At 50.0% G+C, this 17,734-nt stretch overlaps 1 protein-coding gene across 1 annotated transcript in view; it reads right to left on the minus strand.

Moving 5' to 3' along the window:
- Nucleotides 1–4,396: 4,396 nt before the first annotated feature.
- Nucleotides 4,397–17,734, minus strand: part of LOC144798234 (uncharacterized) — a 139,656-nt gene continuing 126,318 nt past the window's right edge. Inside the window, exon 6 of the mRNA XM_078668983.1 lies at nt 4,397–6,999. Coding sequence (XP_078525109.1) covers nt 6,136–6,999 — 864 coding nt within the window. The 3' untranslated portion in view covers nt 4,397–6,135. The remainder of the gene's footprint in view (nt 7,000–17,734) is intronic.

The raw sequence follows: 17,734 nt of genomic DNA on the forward strand, positions 1-17,734 counted from the left end.
TGAAGGAACGCACTTCACAGAGGCCATGCAATCACTTTAATGTCCTTTATTAACGTGCATTGGCATAGCCAATAGGTCTCGCCTTTGGGACCTTATAAGTGTTTAGCCGTGCAACACTTGATGTTGTTGCAGTAAGGATATTGTGCTGCATAACTAAATACTTATAAGGTCCCAAAGGCGAGATCTATTGGCTATGCCAATGCATGTTAATAACTAGCTATAAGACACTGGCAAAGCCAATAGCTCCCACATAGGCAAAACCTATTGGGGTGAGGTCAGAGGGGGTGGGATCAGAGAGGGTGGGATCAGAGGGGGTGGGATCAGAGGGGGTGAGGTCAGAGGGGGTGGGGTCAGAGGGGGTGAGGTCAGAGGGGGTGAGGTCAGAGGGGTTGGGGTCAGAGGGGGTGGGGTCAGAGGGGGTGGGGTCAGAGGGGGTGGGGTCAGAGGGGGTGGGGTCAGAGGGGGTGGGGTCAGAGGGGGTGGGGTCAGAGGGGGTGGGGTCAGAGGGGGTGAGGTCAGTGGGGGTGAGGTCAGTGGGGGTGAGGTCAGTGGGGGTGAGGTCAGTGGGGGTGAGGTCAGAGGGGGTGAGGTCAGAGGGGGTGAGGTCAGAGGGGGTGAGGTCAGAGGGGGTGAGGTCAGAGGGGGTGAGGTCAGAGGGGGTGAGGTCAGAAAGGGTGAGGTCAGAAAGGGTGAGGTCAGAGGGGGTGGGGTCAGAGGGGGTGAGGTCAGAGGGGGTGAGGTCAGTGGGGGTGAGGTCAGAGGGGGTGAGATCAGAGAGGGTGAGGTCAGAGGGGGTGAGGTCAGTGGGGGTGAGATCAGAGGGGGTGAGGTCAGAGGGGGTGAGGTCAGAGGGGGTGAGGTCAGAGGGGGTGAGGTCAGAGGGGGTGAGGTCAGAGGGGGTGAGGTCAGTGGGGGTGAGGTCAGAGGGGGTGAGGTCAGAGGGGGTGAGGTCAGTGGGGGTGAGGTCAGTGGGGGTGAGGTCAGAGGGGGTGAGGTCAGAGGGGGTGAGGTCAGTGGGGGTGAGGTCAGTGGGGGTGAGGTCAGAGGGGGTGAGGTCAGAGGGGGGGGGTGTTTACGCTAGTCTGATGATTTCTGAACCCTGCACTGTTGTCTCATTGAAAGATTTAAACATACGGTTGGACCACTGATGATTCTATATCAAAGCAGTCTTAAGAAATGTTATTTCAAGTGATACATTGAACCACTATCTCGAGGAATAAAACAAACCTACTTATTGACCTAAAGAAAATTGAAAACTATTCTACGTGTCGGCGAACAGAAAGAACTGTTTAGAGGGCTGGGGAAGAGCTCCGATGACCAACAGAGCGACAGCTGGAAACACAAAACATCCCAAACACGCAGAAAACATGGGCCATCCGAGTCCAGCCGAAGACATGCGGCAGTAGGACCAGGGCCAGCCACGGCTGCACTCTTATAACATACAATATGGATACAAGCCAGTTTAAACGAAAACCGCTGGCACCATCTCCAGTAGCAGAGGTTCCAGTAAAAAGCATTATTTGTTCCATCTGCTTTCACTTCATTCATCCAACTAAATCTGTGTTCCGTTCGGCGACTCCACTATTTCTTGCGCTCTAAGTACATCCAGTGAATGTCAAAGGGAAGAGCTCAATAAGTGGAAACCACCTGCACTTTGTTGGTTTTGCTGCTGTTTTTGTAGAACACACATCTGTTAATGAATTTTGAGTCCTGCATAACATTCTAAAATGTTTTGAACAATGCAGTTTAGGCCTCGACGCAATAATAATGAATAATCTTCGTAAAAACTTGGATAAATATTTAATGAGCCTGAGTGGTAGCCCGATGTGCTGCGCAGAAGGAGAATGCGCTAGAAATACCACTATTTTATTTATTTTGAAAGCGCTACTAATCCCGCTGCAGGGTGCCGGAGCGCTTTCTGTAACATGCATGTTACCTATCCAGCCAAAATAAAAATCTGTCATCGCAGGTTACAGGATGTGCTATTTACAGGTTATATTACAGCTTTGTAAATGGAGCATAGGATGAGCACGAGCAGGCTCCTTGGGGAGAGTAATCCGCATTCCTCTTTCCTATAAACCATCTCACTTTTATGTCATCCAAAAGCAAAGTAAACACCAAGCTCCCTCGTAGACGCAGCTTGATCTCTGAACTCTATCTTTGAATGAACAGCAAACGTGACGAGATAAGAACAAGACTTAAAGGCCTGTTTACAGAAAGCAAGTTTGTGGAAGAATACCGAAAGAAGGGTTTAGGCAACGGGAGGTATGAACTGAGCCTGGAGAGCTGAAAGCAAACAAAGCCAGCAAAGAGAAAGCCAGAAAATGTGAGTTACTAACCAGAAAGTCAATGGTAAGCAATGGACGGAATGCATTCCTAGATCAACTTTCACCGTCTTCAAGATGTCTTCAGCAAACCAGAAAGCTGCACTGTCTGGGAGGCTGCGACCTAAAAACAGATATCGCAAAGGGGGACATATTTAGGATTTCTTCCAACTAATCAGGAAAATACTTGTCAAAGAGAATTAAGGGGTGGAGGTCTGTGAGAAAACCAGTGATGGAATTGGCTCAAAGGTATGATCTCACAGTCTGCTGGTGCTCTCGCCATAGATCCGTATTTGTAAGGCGAGAACTACTCACCCTTACTGGTCTCAAGGCGCTGGACGCCGTCGTGGAAATTAAGTGAGCTATTGCCCAGAGTCACACAGTGCAGAGCTGCCGCTGGAGCCGGGGATCGAACCGTGAACCCAGTGCTCCGAAGTCATCTGCCCTGGCCGCTGCGCCACACCTTCCCATTGGGGAAGGCCATAGGGATGTAAAGTTAATATAAGATAATGCAACAGATGCAATTCTGGGTAGTCCGAGGTGGAAGACGTACATGATAAACAGCGGGACAACTGGTGATTTTTGGTGGTCGCTTCTTACCCCTGCACGACCCAAAGCAAGCTTGAGGACTTCTCTCTAAATGTCTTGTGTGAGCCCTGATTCTTTGATCCACCACAAGAGACACCTTTAAGATTTTTTGTGCTAACATGCTTGTTTATTAATACCATCTATCATTTGTATCATTTGTGGTTTTTAAATTACGTTGAATAAAAAATACAAGAACCGATAATTCAATATTTTCAAATGCATGCCAAACACCGGCAAAGCCGCCACCACCACCTTTCCCCACTCGGTCTTCAAGAGGGCCATCAAACACTTGCTGCACCCTCAAACTGTGAAGCAGTATATTCTAACTTCCTAAAAGACTTACTTTTTTTCCTCTTCCAACTATAGCTAAGTAGGATTCAAACAGCTTCTTCAACAGAAAAAAGGCCCCCCCGCCTCATTCGCAAACAATGGGGGTTGTGACACTGGCTACTGCCATGGTGCAATTAACAAAATTAAATTAAAAAGGAAAATAAACTACCAGACTGAACAAAACGAATATAAATATCCAACAAAAGGTAAAAGGGGTGACTTGCACACCTAACACAAGCGACTGGAGCAGGGTCTGTTCTAGATCAGGCACTTCAAAAACAAAACTGAAATCACTGGATGTCCAGGACTGTGGTCAGCTTAGAGTCTCCAGGATACCTCTGCTAGAGCTGTGGCCCTCAGCTTACAGGTGAACGCAACAGGTTCAGAGACGCAGGCCCTGTACACAGACATCACGCGTGCCTGTAGCACCTATAAGAGGGCAACTGCTATGAGAGACCATCCGTGGACATGGAAATCCTCACTCCCATTACTGACCACAACCGGAGGCTTCTCTCACAGCCTGGACAGCTTCGCCACTGGTTTCGTCTGCTGTGGAGGGCTGGCTGCCCTTGGCACCGTCTGCCCAGATACACAGGGCATGGATGGCACATGGCTCTGCCGTCCCGCCACACACATCTTTGACAGCATTATTGCAGTCAGTGTCAGTATACAACCCCATGCCTGGTGTCTCCACTTGCTAAATCCTCTCCCTTGGCCTAGTAGTTTGTGAACTACACCTGGCCTGAACATGCCCTACTATCTGCAAGTACAGCATCAAAACCGATCGGCGTCAGATAAGCCCAGCAGTTATGTTATGTTAAATTTTATTTATTCAGCGCACGTACGCCCGTGGGCTTCATGGCGCTATCGAAGTTTTTTGAGAACACAGCATAACACTTAAAGGTACATTTCGCAAGGGTACATTTCGCACTTATTTAAGGATAGGCCTGTCTGAAAAGCCATGTTTTAAAGACCGTAATGGAAGCAGCAATGGAGACAAATGTGCACACGGTCAGGGGTTTTATGTCCTGCTGCGCCTTTCCCCTGAATGTCCCCTTAATGGATGAACATCATGAATGAATCAAGAACATGCAATTCCTGGTAAATCTCTCAGCCAATGTTAAACCCTGAAAAAAAAAATCTTCAATAGATACCATCTCCAATACGGTTTATTTCTGCAAACTGATACAGTTTCCACCTCTGTTGCTTTCGTGACTTTAAACTTTTTTTGGTCAGAGTGACCATCAACAAGATCAACAGTTAATTAACAACACTACAAGGCATGTTAGTGACTGTTGACAGCATTGCGAATCCCTAGAAGGAACCAGGGTCTCAGCTGAAATAACTATTTTAATAATTTGCCTGTCGTGCCCGTGTCGAAGTCCGACACACGAAGGTCCTTGGTTAGCTCGTGTCGGGTGAGGTTCTGAGGCTGTACATTCACCCAGCATATGTTTTCAACTGATCCATAAGGAATCAGGAGAATTGAAAACCACCCAGCATCCACTGAATGCGCCTGCTTATTCTGATGGGTTCTTGCTCAGCGCAGGCCATTGAAACGCATTCAGAATTCACTTCATGTTTACTTTCCTGTCAGTTCTGGCGAGTTCTCGTGGATTAGAACCAATTTAAGCATTTCCCAAAAATGCACAATTGGACCCTATTTAGTTTGGTGGATGGGTTACTCTGTCACGAAGGAGACAGAAATCCGGTCTGTCTCACTACAAGTGCCAAAGGCTATAATGCACTAGTAATATGGCAGGGAGGATAATCCGCCCGCCAAACTCCATATCAGGCTCCTTTTCGGTGCTCGAATGGCCAGGCTGGGTTAGGTGTAACATACACACAGTTACAGGATCTAACCTCATTCCTAAGTGAAGGTACACCACAATAATGGCCTGCACAGTAGGTGGCACGACACTAGAGCTTTAAGCGTCAATACGATGCACATTATGTAGTGTTATGGATTCTGCATCTTAGGATTTATTATCTTAGTACTGACCACCAATATTCATGTTGGACTGATGGCACAGCAAAGATGTCTGACGTGGTGGAAACAAAGGCAACTCAAACACTTCTAAATCGACTAGACAACAGTGAGTGTGTTCACTTAGGTTTCTTTAGATGTCAAAATTGAATTATCGTTCTTGCGACATTCAAGGCATGTGCGGGCTTCCTGACCTGCGTGCATTCCCGGAAGAGTCCTTCGGTGTTAGAACTGTTAAAGTTCAGTGCATCGGTAACAACAAAGTGTATCCCCTCAGAAATCTGTTTCCAGTAAAACATTCCTCACAGCAAGCTCAGAACTGATGAAATCAAGACAGTGCATGTTCACACATAACATGACATTGCATGTCATTTCTAAATGTGGTGTTTTCCCTAAATCCCTATTCTGCTGTGCTATACAACATTATTGCATACCAGAACTTGAAACATTCATACTCAGGCTAAGTGGGAGCTTTAAAACTTTATACTACAACTTTCCCAACATTATCGCTCTCACAACTGTCTACGAATAGCAGGACAATGCATTATCGATACATGTCCACAAAGAGCACTCCAATCTATTATCCATATCGATGACAATATTACCAATAGTGTGAGGCATCCTTATTAATCAAAGCATGGTTAATTAGCTTAACATTTGGAGCCAGGAGTATACCGCTCTAATGTGCGTGAGAAGAAAATTACATAATGCGCCCAATGGAAACCCCATCACCAGCTACACTCCTTATACGTCAGTAACCATTAACACTGGGTATGGTGTAGCATAATGCCCATCTGCAAAGCATTTCAGCGCCACATCAGTGGTTGTATGCGCTATATGAATACCTCTACTATATGGGGTGTCTTCTCTCATGTGTGTTCACTGACAGGATATTTGACCTGAAGATCAACTGACATTAACTTCACTTTCACTTGTTATGTTCTTTTCTCCTCTGTGTGTTCGCAGATGTCGCTTTAGGGCTGATGAGACTCCGAAACCCCTGCCGCATTCTTTGCAGCCATATGGTTTTTCCCCTGTGTGTCTTCGCTTATGGGCCCTTAGATGCGATAAGGCTCTGAAAGTCATCCCACAGTCGCTACATTCATATGGCTTTTCCCCTGAATGTATTCTCCGATGGGCTGTTAAGCTCGACGAGGCTCTGAAATTCATCCCACATTCGGTGCACGTATGTGGTTTTTCTCCCGTGTGTGTTCTCTGATGACGTCTTAGGGCTGATGAGACATTAAAACTCATTCCACACTCATCACATCCGTACGGCTTTTCTCCTGTGTGTGTTCGCTCGTGTGCCCTTAGGTTTGATAACCGAGAACAGTCCAGCCCACATTCCTTGCATATGTATGTTTTTCTTTCTATGTGTATTTGCTGATGGACCCTTAGCGACGTTAAGTCATTGAAACTCATACTACAGTCTGGACACACGTATGAATTATCTCCTACATGTGTTCGCTCATGTTTTCGCAAGATCGATGAGTCATTAAATCTCTTTCCACATTCGCTGCATGTGAATGGTTTTTCCCCTGTGTGTATTCGTTGATGAATTGTTCGATCAAATGATCGACTGAAAGCCATCCCACACTCACCACATATGAAAGGTTTTTCTCCTGTGTGCGTTTGCTGATGGCGTTTTAGGCTCGATGAGCGAGTGAAGCCCTTCCCACATTCAATACATACGTATAATATTTCTCTTGCAGGTACAGTGGCAAACAAGGGTATGATTCGGTGTGCAAGCGATTGCTGCTGGGCCATCATTGTTCAACACTCCTTTATAATATTTCAGATAAACGTCGGCCAATTTCACAGCATGGTTTAAATGTCACTTAAAATAGTATCACATATGGTCAACAAACTCTTAGGGGTACAGTTTCCAAGCTGGGCAATGGTTTTCATAAAAATAGTTTGACTAATGAATCTCATCGTTCATCTGGAATTCCAGTCATGTGTTCGAAATGGACTGAACACACGTTCTATTCAACCTTCTTCTGTCCAGCTCTTCGTTTAGGTTTGCTGCACCTTTGCGCTAGCTCTGTTTGCAGTGGTCCATCGATGAGTGGAGCCGACAACGAATTATGTATTTGAAAGGTTAGCGCTGTACAAAACCTCTTCTTGATATTTCTGGACCAGGGCTGGTCGCCAGCATGTTTCTATGCTAGATGGTAGGTTGCAGGGCATGCCACCTACTCAGATTCTATGCAGACATTTTCGGAGTCCATCTGCAGGGTGGCACCCACCTGCCTGACCGTGCTGGTTTCTTCAACTGTTTGTCTGTTCCTGTGAGTGTTTCTCTGTTTCAATCTTGTTCCTTCAGTTTCTGATTGCAGACCATTCTCTCCCGGGTTCTTGCAGCAGTTTTGTTACAGGAGTCATCAGTAATTCAATTTATGCTCCATCTTCGTCACATGGGTTTGAAGATTTCTGTTGGATGTAAAAATATTTACCATAGTTAAAACCTAGAATATGTCTTTCATACTAATTCAAAGCACCACAAAAAAACATTTAACCAGTTATTGAAGAACTCACTTCACAAATGAACATATTTCAAATATAATAAATCATAAATGGAACAAGTAACAAAAACCGCTGAAAGCCACAAAACTGTCAAACACAAGTAGCAAAATGACCAGAAAATAGATGAGTGCGAGTTACCCAGAACGTTGTGTCATCAGTAAACCTTTTTCTCAAACAGTTTATTTTATGGTTTAACTTTTTTATTGAAAGCTACACAGAAAGAAAAAAACAGAAAGTACAACATTCACCTTCGGGGCAAATACTGTTAAGTGACATAAAAGGAAATGGGGTTCGATGTAGGTACGTTGCGATCTCCAAAATACAGTCTGATAAACCCCCAGCCACTGAAATGCCTATAAAGGTTATAACAACAAAATGAAGAACCTCCCCCCCCACCCCACCAGCCACCCCCCCCCCGCGGTCCAGTGCACATAACCACCCCCAGTTTCCCCGCCTCTCGCGTCCACTGTGTCTCCCCCTCCATTTCCGCCTTAAGGGTCTACCTCTTTTGGCTCCGAGAGCCTCAACAGCCGGAGGTACCTAGGACAGGTGATTTCTCTGAACTCGGTGATCAAGAGGGATCGAAATGGTAGCCAGAGCTCTTCGTATTGATCTCCTTCCCCCGCCATGGTGAGCGATAGTTTTTCCATGCCCAACACATGCCACAACTTATGCAGCCAGCCAGTGATGGAAGGGGTTGTGTCGGTGCGCCAGTCAGTGTGCGAGGATGTTTTGCAACACGGAACCCAGTGCAATGGCTATTTGACGTCCTCTGCAGGAGCGTAAGGAATACGTTAGAGGGTTAGGAAGCCCTAATAGCACATATGCTGGGAAGCGTGGAAGCTCCGTTTGGAAGGGGTTGTCCACATCATCCAGCACCTGTGTCCAGTACGATTGGAGATGGTTACATTCCCACAACAGGTGTACCAGGTTGCCAACCTGGCCGCAACCCCGCCAACAGAGTTTCTCTTTGCTATGATCCATCTCGTGCAGGCGTTCCGGAGTGTAGTACCAATATGTTGCTATTTTCGTGAGTGTGTCGTAAGAACCCTGCCTAGTTCTCTCTCCCATCGTTCCCTGCCAGGGTTATAGATATGCGTCTGTGGTGTCTGCAGCATCTTGTAAAGGTCAGATATGAGTTTAGCATCCGCGGTGCGAGATAGGAGCCATCTTTCAAACGGTAAAAACCGTCTGTCTGCGTCTGTCCTCACTTGTGGTTGTAGTGCCCAGTGTCTGACTTGGAGGTATCTCATCCGTTCTGTCTCCGGGAAGCCATACTCTTGTTTAAAATGTGTAAATGGGAGCACTCCCTCTGGGCTATAGATGTTATATAAGAAGCGGCAGCCCGCAGGTCTCCAGTGTGCAAAAGTCAGTTTCCCTGTGCCTGGTGTAAAGTCTGGGTTATCCACCAGCGGGGTAAGCGGGGACGGGAAAGTCGTGAGGCCGTGGGTAAGGCTAGTGGCGTCCCACACCTCCAAAGGGACTCGCGTGATGGACAATGCATATAGATTGGCAGGCCTGTGGCCTTTCCGGAGAAAGGGGATTTCCAGTAACGGGCGGCCTGCCACGGCCTGGTCCTGGAAGAGCCAGTGTTTCTCTGACTCCCATTTGCTCCATTCTACCAGGTAGCGCAATTGCACCGCCTGATAGTATTTGTGCAAGTCCGGTATCCCCAGACCCCCGGATTCCGGGGCTAGTGTGACCAATGCCCTCCGCATTCTAGGTTTCTGGCCCTGCCAGATGAATTGGGCAAGTTCAGCTTGTGTTTGCTGTATCCAACCGGCGGGTGGTCGCAAGGGTAGGGCCCGGAAAAGATAGAGAATTTGGGGTAAGATGGTCATCTTGACCGCTGCAATCCTACCCAGCCAGGAGAGCAGGAAGTGTCGCCAGCGGCCCAGTTCCTCCCGTATCTTCCCACGGAGTGTCGTGTAGTTAGCCACTGCCATGGTGGTGAGTGAGGGGGCCAGCTGGATCCCCTAGTATGGAACCGTGCCCGATGCCCACTGGATAGGAAATAGGCCCTGTAAATAAGCTCTCGTGGAAGGAGATGGCGATAGGTCTAGGGCAAGCGATTTATCTGTGTTCATTTTGAACCCGGCCACTTTGATGAGTGCCTCCAGTTCCGCCATACAGGCTGGTAGAGCAGTTCGTGGATTTTAGATCAGTATATCGTTTGCATATAGACTGATGGTATGTGTGAAGCCGCCGAACTTTATCCCTATAGTCTCCTGATTTTGACGTGTGCTCTTGGCGAGAGGTTCCATGTACAGGGCAAATAAGAGGGGCGAGAGTGGGCACCCCTGCCTCGTGCCCCTCTCAATGATAAAACTGACCGAACTATATCCATTCACCCGGACTACTGCAGTGGGGGATCTGTAACAGTTAAAAATGAGGTTGCGGAATTTCTATCCAATCCCTACCTTTGCCATAACCATTTCTAAATAAGGCCAATGGACTCTGTCAAACGCCTTTTCGGCGTCCACTGCCAGCATCATTCTCTCTCCCTGCACTCGGGTAGCTTTTTCTATCAGGTGCGTGATGCGCTTCGTATTATCTACCGTCTGGCGCTCAGGGATAAAGCCTGCCTGGTCTAGGTCTATTAGGCCTGGTAGATGGGGTGCTAGGCGGACTGCCAGGATGCCTGTGTAGAGTTTGAGATCCACGTTTAACAACGATATCGGCCGGTAGGCCCCATATCTAGTCCTGTCTTTCCCCGGTTTGGGAATGACCGTTATGGATGCCTGTAGGAGGTCAGGTGGTATAGCTCCGGGTTCAGCAAAAGTGTTAAACAGGCGAGTGAGGGGCGGAGCCAGCGTGGTGCAAAATTTCTTATAAAAAATGGCTGGGAAGCCATCCGGCCCCGGTGCCATCCCCAGTTTGAGCCTAGAGATAGCGGCAATTACCTCTCCCACACGAATGTCCCTCTCGAGATGTTCTGCTTAAGGCGCAGATAACGAGGGGAGTGGGACAGAATCTAGGTAAGAGGTAGCCTCCGGGCCATTCGGCGGGTCGCCGGTGTAGAGGGTGGCATAAAATTTGCAGGAGGCGTCCGAAATGTCGGCATCTTCCGAGACACCGATCCCATCGGATCGAATAATCTCTTTAACCTTTTGTTGTTGATGTGCTACCCGCAACCGGTTAGCTAACAGGCGACCACACCTGTCCCCTCCTGTATAGTAGGCATGCTGCAACCTCAACGCCGCAAATTCCGCTTGATCCATATCTAAGGCCATTAACTGGTGTCGCATGGCCTTATGTTGCTTATAAAATTCTTGGGGCCCCTATCCTCTGGTGCATTTGCTCCAATTCATGGACGCGCTGCGTAAGTTTGTCGCGTTTACGCTGCCTGTCCCTGTTTTCAGCTGAGGAAAGGGCTATAAATTCCCCGCGGAGGACAGCCTTCAGAGCTGGCCATTGCGTCGCAAGGGATGTATCGGAATTGGCATTGTGGGAGAGGTAGTCTTTGATTGTGTCTTGAATGTGTGTTATTACGTCCCTTCTATGCAATAGCGCGTCTCTAAGGCGCCACACTCTAGGGGGGTAAGATGTAGGTGGCAGAGTGAGCGTGGCGGTGACTGGTGCGTAGTCTGAGAGAGAAATAACTCCTATCTCTGTCGAGGTCGTTAGTGTGCGTGCTGGTCCTGAGGCTAAAAGGTAATCTAATCTGGCATACGTTTTGTGTGCATTAGAATAGTAGGAGTATTCTGTGGCCCGGGGATGGTGTCTGCGCCAAAGATCGTGGAGATCAAAATCCCTCAGCCGTTCAATGCTGCTAGTGGAGAGCGCGCCTACGTGGTGAGTGCGTTGGCCTGACCTATCTAGGATATTATCGAAGGCTAGGTTTAGATCACCCCCTAGAATAATGTGTCTGTCTGGCGTGGCTGTGACTTTGGTGATAGCCGAGTGGAGGAACTGTTCCTGGCCCTCATTGGGGGCGTACAATAACCCCACCGTGAACGTGAGACCCCCCCCCCCAAGGTGAAGCGGTATGCAAGCAGCCTCCCTCTAAGTTCTGCACTTTTATGTAATACCTCCCCCTTGAAGTGTTGTGCCACCCAGATCGCTACTCCCGCTGTCTTGGTTGGGCCAGAGGAGAAGAACTGTGTTGGAAATTTGCGAGAGCGCACCCGATAGCAGTCTCGCGCCAATAGTCTCCTGCAATAAGCATATGTCTACTTGCGCGTTTTCTAGGCATGACAAAATCGCTCGCTGTTTGACAGGATTGTTAAGTCCCCGCACATTGAGGGTCAGTACTTTAAAAGGTGGTGAGAGGCATGATCTATGGGAGATCTAGTCGCGCTAGTGCATGAGGCCCGACGTGGCAAGGCATAGGGACGCGTGATTGTTTGGCGCGAGGGGTACCCCCCACCCTGCGTGAGTGTAGCCTCTGGGAGCAAAGGTCGAATACTGAACGCCCTTCCTATCCCGCTTCCCCAACTCCCCCAAGAACTCACCCCGTCACCCCTTCTCCCCCCACACTCCCCCGTCCCCCCCTCCCTGGTCCTTCCTAACCCCAACAAAGAACTCCAGTGATCGGTCTATAGTCCCAGGCCGGTTAACACTCAGTTCTGGCCTGTGGTAACAACACATGAAGGAGCAAGTGGTTGTGGCGACTCATTCGCCCCCCCCGCCCGACCCGCTAAAGCAAAGTGCAAGGAGAGCCCCTGCCCCTATGTGGTCAATGGAATGCAGCTGTGTCCTTAGACACCTCCTGGATAGCCGATGCTTGCTCCTGTGCCAGCGTGGCAGGGTGCGGTTTCGGGGCGGCCTTGGGTGAGCGTCTGCAGCCCACTTGCTGCCACCCCTCTTGCGAGGAACGTGAGGACTTCTCTTGTGCAGATCGCAGAGCAACCTCCAGTGGCTGGGGCTCCTCAGGAGAGTCAATACCCAGTAGGTCACACATGTCGTGCAATGATGGAAGTTGGTGCAAAGTCCCCTTTCATTTAAAAATCAGTCTAAAGGGGTGGCCCCATGAGTAGGGAACTCCTTTGTCTCTGAGGAACGACGTAGCAACTCGGAATGCCTCCCTCTTGTGTAGGGTGATAGCTGAGAGGGCCTGATACAATGCTACCTGGTGCCCCTGGTGGCTTAGGGGCTGTTTCTGATGTGCTGCTTGCCGGATCCTCTCTTTCAAAGGGTAGTCGGGCAGGTAGGCCAGGATGTCAGGCGGCGGGGCAGGGGCCCGGTGCGCAATGCCTACCCTGTGGACTCTGTCTATGCGGATGGGAAAATCGTTGGTTTCTCGCAAAATGTCCCTGAACATCTCCTGTAAGAAGCTGATGACGTTGTTCCCTTCTGCTTTGGACGGAACGCCTCGGACCCTGATGTTGTTCCTCCGAGAGCGATTCTCGAGGTCCTCCATATGTGCCTGGAGGTCTACCTGTTGTTCTTTCAGGCGAATAACTTCTTGCTGCAGCTAGTTGAGCTCCTCGCTCCTAGCTTGCGCCGTTTCCTCCACTGCTGCCACCCGTTCATCCAATCCATCGGCGTCTCACCTTAGCTCACGGTGCTCCCCGGCCATTTCTTGTTTTAGCGCCTGGAAGTCTTCGTGCAAGGAATTAAATAAAGTCTCCAAGAATGATTTTGTGATGGGCATCTCCTCTTCCCCTGATCCCGAGGCCTCCTTCTTCACTACATTTCGGTGATGGTGCGTCCGCCCCTGCCTCCGGCGTTGGCCATGATTTACTGCTCCCCCTCCTCAGTGGCACTCTCACCTTCTGCCTGACAGGGGAAAGTGCGTAGATCTTAGCCTCCTCACCCCCTCAGTTTACACAGTTACTGGGTACTCCCCGGCAATCACCGCCTCGACTGGGCCCCTCGAAGTTCTGTCTCACCCCCGGATCCCGGGGCGCTCGGGGTATCTTGCTCACGAAGTAGTTCGGTCGCAATTATGGCGGGAAGGGGTCCAGGCAGGCAGGCTCCTCTTTGTAGCAGTTCGGATTGAGCCTCAGGAGCCGCACCTGCCAAAATAAAAAGCGGCGCCCAGAGGGCCTTCCTCAAGCCGCCTTCCCGCAGTTCCTCAGCTGTCGTAGGGGCTCTCGGGGCCACCACCTCCCCTGCTCTCCTCACCTCGCAGATTAGTGGCCCGGGTGCCGGGCAGAGGCAGGCACCTGTTCAGCTCCCGGCTCCAGTCTCTCGGGTGTCAACGCTGGGTCCCACGTCTCAACCCCGGCTCCTCTGCCTCCACCTCCAGCACTCTGCTATATGCCCCGGTGCGCCATGGAGTGTGTATGTCCGCGTAGTGCCACTCCGGCAAGGTCAAGTGCGTCTCCTCCGGGGCAGGCCGCAAAGCCCCGGCTCAGTTTTCGCGCCCGCAGCTACCGGGTCTCCACCACCTCGCCTGCGGTCCCCGGCCTCCGTTTCGGCGGTCATTAAGTGCGGTCACTCCGCTACCCCACCTCGTCTTCTTAGCTCCACTGTGCAGGGGATTGGGACCGGACCGGACCAGACTGGGTGATGGTCCGCAAAGCCTGGGGATCAAGTGTCGCGTTGCCCTCGGCCGGGCCACTCGTACTGCCGCTGGCGGTTTCTTTAGCTAATTCCCTTATTACAACGGTGCCTTCGCAGCCTCCCTACATGCGGTCACTCCTCTGCCTCCGCTTGCTCCGCTGTGTAGGGGGCCTGGGCCGGGTCCGTCTGGTGGGCGCCCCGGGTTGTAGGCCGCAAAGCCTGGGGCTCAGGTTTCGCGCTTCCCGCGAAGGGGCTGTACGTGCTGCTGCTGGCGGCATTCCGTCGCCAAAGCAAGGGCGAGGCCAGCGAAGCTGACTGGCAGTCAGTCACAATTATGCTAGCCACGCAGGGCCGGGGGATGCTGGCCAATAAGCCGCTGTGTGCCTCCCCAGCGGAGGCCCCAAAGCCCGGGGCTCAAGTTTGGTGTCTCCCTCGGTCACCTCCGCCGCCACTGTCAGCTCCACCTGTGAGCCTCAATGGTAGTTTCGCTCCGTCGCTCACCACACCCGAGCTCTCCCTGCTTCTCAATGGGCGTCCTCGGCTCTGTACTGCAGACGAAGTTCTCTTCAGGGCCCCGCAGGCAGCAGAGTGATGTCACGGTGCCGCGGCCCGGACCACAGCCATGCTGCGGTCGCGTCCCTCCGGTCTCCTATGCTCGAGAGGAAGACTCTCCTCTTCAAAAACGCTTCAGGGAGGGTCACCAGGTGCTCGAAGTGACTCTTAACTTCAGGGTTCACTCGTCAGGGGCCGAAGCGCTGTGCAAGGGTCACAACAGGAGACCGCGGACGGGGAGCCTCTCGATCTTCCGTCTGTTCAGGTCGCCATCTTGGCCACGCCCCAAACAGTTTATTTAAGAGGTATTTAAGAGTTATTAATATGTACACTGTAACCCCAATGCACATCAATGTGTCGTTTCTAAGTAGGTTACGGCCCACTCCAAAAGATGGCACAAAACTTCACACTCTCGCAATCTCCAGGGTTATGTGCCGATGCTTGGCGCACTGTGTCAACCACGTCATCAAACCACTACCATCTCATCAACATGTCCTACATAGGCCGAACCAATTAACAACTCCCTTTCAACCATTCACCCACTGTAAGATGGGGCACTTCTCAAACTCACAAGAGACATGATGTGCTCTATAAATAATTCAGCCTTTCACCCAGAAAGCACTTTAGGCCTAGCAAGGGATAGGAGAAGCAATATATAATTAACCTGTACTATACAATAGAACACAACCCTATACTCTAGAACAATATAATCTCAAAAGATATTCTATAGCCCTAATGAGGCTTTTCAAAGAGCCAAGCAGCATATGTCCTCTATTAATTAAGCACACTGCATATCCCCAGTGCTTTAACAGTTCTCACTTTGCACAGTAATAAACCACTTACAACCCAACATTACCGAAAGACCTCAAGTAAGGCAAATAATAATGATGCAAACAATACTAATCATGTTTTTTTCTCCCGAGCTTAACTGAGGACCTGCTTTTGTCATCCATGCGCAATTTATTGATGAAGCCATAATCACGACTGCACATTAGCACATGCAACAAACCAGATAATTTCAGGTTTTGCACTTCCAAGACTAACTCTCTCCAGAACGTTAATGCCTCAAAATGACCCTAGCACATGTCCACGAGCAAATTCTTTCCAGGCATTCAAGCTGGTGATGAAGTGAATTTGACCACTCTCCGTCGGGGTCTCATAGTGGCTCCAGCACCTGGGATGGTTGATCAGAGAAGGTGCAGTAGAACTCCAGCAGATATCCATCTGGACCTGGGTTCTGGTTGGTCACTAATGACCGAGTAATCTGTATTTTTTTGAGTAGCGGAGCTAGAGAGGTCAAGCTATTGGTGCTACCCTGAGATGAGTTATGGCAGAGGAACCTCAGCCAGGAAGGTTGCCATTGCCTTCTGTGGCATAAAGGTTTGTGTAGGTCAGTCAGGGAGTGCAGATATGTGTCTTGATTGAGCCACATGGAAGGGATGGTGAGATGGGGTTGCTGCTACTTTATGAGCCACATGAGAAGGACAACAGATTTGGTGGCCTTCGTGTGGGCTTTCACTGTGTGTGCCGTAAAGTGAATGCAACAGAGCTGTTCAAGTAGATCAGAATGCTTCACTCGAGGCTCCAGGATCACCTGCTGGTGTTCAGTATTGCTAAACATCTAAATCTCCAAGCGTAGCCCGGGCCCATCGTTAGTCCGCAGATCTGAATCAAATACAGTGCAAGCACCTACCACTGTCAAAATGTAAAGTCCTCTGAATGTGACTTTAACAGCATCCGATTGTAGAGCCTGGATAGAAGCTGAATTTTGATTAAGGCTGAAATAGTCTACGACTTAGTCACGGAGGACAGCAGGAAACCACTGGTTCTCCAGTAGAGAGGGCTGAAACTTACATATAGGTATATGCAACAACAAAAACTATTGATGGTGGAATGCTGAACAATGTCAAACATTCAACCCCAGTACAGAGATCTGGAACGAAATCCATCCTTTTTTTGTTCGCCAATCCAGTTTAGACCCAGACATATGGAAATCAGTCTTGAATCTAATCCCTATGGGAGCTGTCCAACCCAAACTGTCAGATCAGGTCCGGTTGGGACCGATTTTGGGGTATCATCTCATATCAGCCAGGCTAGCTTGACTCCAGTGGCATGATGAGCACGGGACTTGGATGTCACCCAAGAAAAAAAAACACACAAAAAAACATAAAATGTAGGTGAGTAGGCATGGTCTTGGGCAGGTAATAGCTGGGTTGAGAGGACATACTTTTATAATTAAGGGGGCAGGGTGACGCATGAGGCTCTCCTCTCCAAGTTGATTACAGCCCCACCTCGGGCCCAGACGAAAGTGAAAACGGGCGAAGAGGCCTGTGTGGCCCCCTGCTGGGTTTAATTTCAGCTATGGGGATCCCATCACCTCTGGGTCTCTGCTAGATCACAGAATAGAGAGGAGGGCAGTGCTGCCCCCTACCGTGCTGTTTTTGACTCCAGGGATCCCATTCACCAGGGCTGGCTCAACTATACTCTGGAGTGCTCAAAAATGCTCTCGCCCGGTGGGGGTGGACTTTTCGTCTGTTTCCCTGCCTGCTGTAGGAAACAGATGAAACCATTCCTCCCAGCTGCAGGGAGCAGCATTTGGAGCTGTGGGGTTCCTGGGGCTCCCCCGATGCCCCCAACAATGGTGAAGTGGGCCCCGGGCACCCACTCGTTATTGGCCGGGCTCCGGCGGACGGGGTTCCGTGGCCAAAATCAACACATGGGGAGGGGCGCAGGCGGCCTCCCTCCCCAATTGGTAAGTGCCTAGACCCCAGGCGTCAATATTGGTTCAGGTGGTGGGGCTGTGTACATCCTCTCCCTTAATATGGCTGAGCCCCGGGAGATGGTGTCCTGGGGCCAGAAATCGGCCGGGGTTACGTGCCTCTCTCTCCACCATAATTTAAATGTCCGGCCCCATTTAATGGGATCCCTGGGACCAAATGCGGCCCTTGAGCAGAGTCCCAGAAAAACATAAAAAATG

Source organism: Lissotriton helveticus, chromosome 12, assembly GCF_964261635.1.
Source record: "Lissotriton helveticus chromosome 12, aLisHel1.1, whole genome shotgun sequence".
Lineage (NCBI taxonomy): Eukaryota > Metazoa > Chordata > Amphibia > Caudata > Salamandridae > Lissotriton > Lissotriton helveticus.